The sequence below is a fragment of the Diaphorina citri genome, unplaced genomic scaffold (genome assembly GCF_000475195.1).
Source record: "Diaphorina citri unplaced genomic scaffold, Diaci psyllid genome assembly version 1.1 scaffold1006, whole genome shotgun sequence".
Taxonomy (NCBI): domain Eukaryota; kingdom Metazoa; phylum Arthropoda; class Insecta; order Hemiptera; family Psyllidae; genus Diaphorina; species Diaphorina citri.
In genome coordinates, this window is record NW_007378437.1 from 40,832 (window position 1) to 46,844 (window position 6,013).

A 6,013-nucleotide genomic window follows, 5' to 3' on the forward strand; every position below is an offset into this window, starting at 1 on the left:
CAAACTAATCAACGAGGAGGAAGAAAAGAGAGAGATGTTGGTTTTTGTGAAAAAAGTGAAAAAAGACATTTTTACCCTATATGGTATGTAGCTCATTTTGTTGCTTCGCTTGTTTTTTAGACAAGGTACATTAAGTAGCAGCCCATTGGTCTTTCTCCCATTTTTGAAAATATCATACATTGATAATCCATCACAGCTCCCTTTGCTTTATCAATAGATTCGTCTGTGTATCCCCTTCAGCATTATTTTCACTGGAAAACAAAAGTGACCATATGGCTTCATACTATTACGTAACAATATGTTGATAGTGATGAGTTCATGCGAAACCGCTTCAAAAAGTAATTTAATTTAATGGAATTTTTCCAAGGGACAAAGCAGAGGGAAATAAGTAGAGAGGAGGCCAGGGTAAGGGTTTTGGATATGATTAATGAGCTAAGAGTACTCAAAAAGCGAGGCCACTTGTATGGAAAAAATGTGGAATTATGGCGCTCGTATTTAACCATAATTTTTGTTAATAAACTCTTCTAAAAAACCGTTAGCTATAAAAAAAAATGACATTTTTATTTTATGAAAAGCTTTTCATTCCGGAAGAATTTTGAAGCTATTGTCAATCTCTTTTTCCCGAAATGTGAAAGAGGCATCTCCACTAAGTGTATCATGTTTGGCGTATTGCATAATCAGAATGTTTCACGGCATTCATACAATATCACATGGCTCGAGATCTCTGTCTGTTGCGTCCATGGGTCCAACTGCAAATCTTGTAGGTAACTAACTTTCGAGCCACTTCTATTAGGCCGATTGAGTTGAAACTTGGCACACGTTTGCACCTTGAATGACAACAGGATATATCGAAATTACAACTTTTTTTTTCAACTCACTTACTTCCTTTTTTTTAAACAATTTGGTCTGCAATGGTGTTCAGTTTACTACTAACCTGTGCGTTATTTTGAGAACCCATGTTTTGAATTCCTAGAGCACCTTCAAATCCCTGAGACCCCTCCCCTCTTTTTGCTGAGTATGGAACAAAGTGTTCCTCTTCAAACTTAATGATTTATTATAAAGTCTCCCAAGCTCACTTGAATCCAAAACTTCTTGCAAAAAAGTTAGCTAAGTATCACAACTTGGAAAAAGATAAGAGACGAGATGCAACTCTTTAGTGACACCTCATGTGTCATACGATCTCTCTCTCTCCTCCTCCTCCTCCTCTTCCCCTCTTCTTCTTTTGATAAACAGCGTAGCATCTTTTGACGTAAAACTATCTCACTATCCTTACGTTCTTTACGTTCAACTTGTGCTGTGTTAAAAGTAGCTCCATTATGGCACAATTTACCTAAATGTAAACATACCGTCTTTGTTCCATTTGTCCTTTATGGGCTAACTTTGGAATATTATTGGCTACCCCGTTCTTTATGTGTAATACCAATACCATCACTTTCTAAGGAAACGAATAGACAGAGAGTTCTAGCTACTTGAATATGGGATGAAATTATAAACTACACATGAGTATACTTGAGCAAAGCATACGACATACGAGTTTATACATACATAATACATATCTTAGATGTACACATAATAAATACCTAAGCTTCTAAGTTATAGTGTTTGTGCTAATCAATAAAGATAGCATGCGATACTTTTGCCTGAAAAGAAAACCTGGCTACAGGATGTCCTGGTTGGGTTTGAGAAATTAACGCGAACTTTCTTAATGAAAGCTCAAAGTCCTTTGATAGTTAGGTGTTATGTTTTTTTCATTTTTTAAAAGGGATACCTAGGTATGTAAAAAAGAAGTCTTATGAGAGAGAATATTTTAAATTTTGTTATATTTCATTATTTTTAGTCTCCCGTTTTTCTGCCGAGGCAGAAATAAAATCATGTAAACAGCTCCCGCGTGCAATTTGAGTTTGTTGAATCTGCCAAAGACTTTTATCCTTCATTGTTTAAATAAAATTAAAGAATAGGTTGAATGATTTAAATTTAAAACATTGAATGATTTAAATTTAAAACCTTAAAAAAAGCTTGCGGTCCGAAGGCTATCGAAGGCTGGTTTAGTTTTATATGACCGTGGTTAAGCATCAAGCATCTGTTTATTATTATTATTTTATTAATTTAAATTTAATTTTGTTATTTTTTATTGCTCATATTTTGGAAAACAAAACTTGTAGGTACCTACCTAATTGTTGTTATTTAGAAACATAAATAAGCAACAACATTAAATTTATTTTGGGAAACAAATTTCAATAATGGTAATTATTTATTAGTCCTGTAACCGTTTGAATTGTTAACTTGAAATCTTTATTAAATATTCCGCTACTCGGAGTTATTTACACGAAGCTCCCATTCATATTTAATGAAGAAACAAAAAACTTTTCATTTAAATTTCGTTGAAAACAAGCTGAAAATTTACCCCTTACCGTAGAGGGACTTGGACGGTGATGAATTTCAGGTATTTTCTGGTATGGATGCAGGAGATGCTAGGTGTTACACCTTCAAAATAAATCGGTTTGGTGGTAACCAAAAGTGAAAAATCATTTACACAGGGCTCATCTTTGATCCGATAGTAACTTTTTCAATGCAAGAACAAGAAAGTATGGACTTGGATGGTAATGAATTTCAGATATTTTCTGGTATGGATGCAGGACTCTGCAGGAGATGCTAGGTGTTACACCTTCAAAATAAATCGTATTGGTGGTAACCAAAAGTGAAAAATCATTTACACAGGGCTCATCTTTGATCCGATAGTAACTTTTTCAATGCAAGAACAAGAAAGTATAGTCATAATTTTACTATCACAGCACAAACAACAAATCAAGAATAAAATTTAAAATAGAGTTTGATCAAGGAATGCTCTTATCATTCCTTATTCTGGGTGTTCTGATTTCGAGTTTTAAACAAAATCAACACCAGTTTTCATAAAGAACCGAAGTTCATCCATTTAGGATGTTTCGTACAACCTAGGTTTACTGCTTACAAAATCCGAGTGCACTCAGCCTCGTTATGACAATTTTACGAGCTCCTATAATGACAATCTCAAAGGGTTATTTCAAGTAATCTTACTGTTAAGTACAAAATGCATTATTTATTTACAACACTTAAAAGTTTCTTTTGGAAAAGGAAAATGCGGAAAAAATTGTTTATTTTTTCTTAAAGAGTTTAGCCTATTTAATTATTTAACTCTTTACTTAAAACTTAATACCCACTCTGTTTAAAAATAGAGTGTATTATTATTAATAATTTGTAATCTAATAAACAATCACAATTATTAGGTATCATAGCTTTGACTAACTACAATTTCAGGGTACCTATTACATAATGTATGTGTTAATATGTGTCCATGTTCCAGTTTCCAGTTATTCACGATTCCAGTTCACGAGGAGAAATAATACCTACCCATAAAAATAAAAACCTGTCAGGAACACATCATAGAGTATAATCAGGAAAAGATATTCAAAAGAAACGTAAAAAAGAGCAAGATGGCCTACCTATTTTTAATTAAATGAATATTCAAAAGAGGAAAGGATAAAGGAGAGAGAGAAGGGAGGGAGAGAGAGAAGGGAGGGAGAAGAAAAGGAGGAGAGAGAAAACCGTCGTAAAGATTGTTCTGGCAGCGACATTTTTAAAAAAATGAAAAGCGGGGAGTGATTCAAAGAATTTTTCTTTTCAACTTCAAAGTACAAACATTTGACTCTCTTTTTTTCATCACAACATAACTTTTTTTATACACGCTCAAAAAAATGTACTATCAAGCTCTTTATAATGCTTTATATACACAGGGAACATATAGTAGCAAAGGAGGACATGTCTGGTATCTTTTTCCCCTCATAAAGAGCAAATACAAAAGAATAGTTGTCTACCAAAACCGTAATGTTAGACCAGACAAGGGAAGTCAAATATTCTCATAAAGAGCAAATACAAAAGAATAGTTGTCTACCAAAACCGTAATGTTAGACCAGACAAGGGAAGTCAAATATTTTGCCCCTCATAAAGAGCAAATACAAAAGAATAGTTGTCTACCAAAACCGTAATGTTAGACCAGACAAGGGAAGTCAAATATTTTGCTCCATACATCTCTTGGACTGTGTACATACTCGTACGTCTAATTCATGTGATGGAGGTTTTTCTTTCGGGATATGAAAATTAGAAACTGGAAAGTCAACACAAGTCATGTTGCCTGTCAGAGCTATGCATCTGAGTGGAGAAACTTATACAGGATGGCAATGAAGATTTTTTTTTTCTTTTTTCAAGAGGTTTGGTGAAGGTAACTGTAAGCTAAGGTCTTATCGGCCCAAAAGAGAGAAGAAAGACAGAATAGGAGAAAGCCAGCCGTCCCGAGAACGAGCATTATATAAATAATGGCAATGAAAAACTAATTTATCTTATTTCCGGGTCCGTATTAACAGTTTGGTACTCGGGTTCAGTGAACTGTAGACCTCATCCATATATACTTAGACCTCTTAAGGGGGGCCCCACGAAAGCACAATCGGGCCCAAAGGTAACCTTTTATTTGGAAAAAGGAGGCGGACAATTGGACAATCTTATAGTTAGGTAACTTTGAGAATGGGTATACCTTATTTCAATATTTGTTTTGCCCTTAAGACCTGAAGAGATAATAATTAATAATACTTCAGCTTATCTTACCACCCCATAACATTGTCTAAGAGGTTTGGTGAAGGTAACTATAAGCTAAGGTCTTATCGGCTTAAAAGAGAGAAGAAAGACAGAATAGGAGAAAGCCAGCCGTCCCGAGAACGAGCATTATATAAATGGCAATGAAAAACTAATTTATCTTATTTCCGGGTCCGTATTTACAGTTTGGTACTTGGGTTCAGTGAACTGTAGACCTCATCCAGATATACATAGACCTCTTAAGGGGGGCCCCACGAAAGCACAATCGGGCCCAAAAGTAACCTTTTATTTGGAAACCTAAGGAGGCGGACAATTGGACAATCTTATACTTTGTTAACTTTGAGAATGCGTATATGCCTTATTTCAATTTTTGTTTTGCCCTTAAGACCTCAAGAGATAATAAATAATAATACTTCAGCTTATCTTACCACCCCATAACATTGTCTGTTAGTGGATGTTACATGATAACATTCTTCTATTTGGGTTTCATCTCAGACCACTGCCTCTACTACATCAGTAAGAGTATCTACTATCTCTTATTCCTTTGAGAATCTTCGTATTAACAGTTTGGTACTTGGGTTCAGTGAACTGTAGACCTCATCCATATATACTTAGACCTCTTAAGGGGGCCCCACGAAAGCACAATCGGGCCCAAAGGTAACCTTTTATTTGGAAACCTAAGGAGGCGGACAATTGGACAATCTTAGAGTTTGTTAACTTTGAGAAAGCGTATATGCCTTATTTCAATATTTGTTTTATAATAATTAATAATACTTCAGCTTTTCTTACCACCCCATAACATTGTCTGTTAGTGGATTTTACATGACAACATTCTTCTATTTGGGTTTCATCTCAGACCACTGCCTCTACTACATCAGTAAGAGTATCTACTATCTCTTATTCCTTTGAGAATCTCAGATTCGCATGACAAATGACAATGTCATGAGAACATGCAACATAGTAAATTATAACATAACATTGTATGGCGTGTATGGTCCAACGTGCATCTGAGGAATGTTAGCTTTCCACGAAAAAGCTAGGACGAGTCCTAAAAAAAAAGGTCCTTTCGTATTATTTCAGGATATGCAATTGAATTATGCATCCACACTCAGAAAGAAAAAAAAGTGATAGGGTGCCATAAGTTTATTAAACTTAGGGTGGAAGAACTTCCCATCATTGAGGTACTTCCCATTAATTAGGTTGTATACTTGTATATGGAGTTCAATACATATTAGAGTTCCAGCACCCAGTCACTCGGTTAGGCTTCCGACACTCTAGTTTTTCTCTCCGCGTATAAGTCTCTAACATTGTATGGCATGTATGGTCCAACGTGCATCTGAGGAATGTTAGCTTTCCATGAAAAAGCTAGGACGAGTCCTAAAAGGTCCTT

At 35.1% G+C, this 6,013-nt stretch overlaps 1 protein-coding gene across 1 annotated transcript in view; it reads left to right on the forward strand.

Annotated features, from left to right (window-relative positions):
- The window catches only part of LOC103513664 (putative polypeptide N-acetylgalactosaminyltransferase 9), a 22,025-nt gene extending 17,418 nt beyond the window's left edge, over window positions 1-4,607 (forward strand). The window contains exon 5 of the mRNA XM_008478509.3: window positions 4,594-4,607. Coding sequence (XP_008476731.3) covers window positions 4,594-4,607 — 14 coding nt within the window. The remainder of the gene's footprint in view (window positions 1-4,593) is intronic.
- The last annotated feature ends 1,406 nt before the right edge of the window (window positions 4,608-6,013 follow it).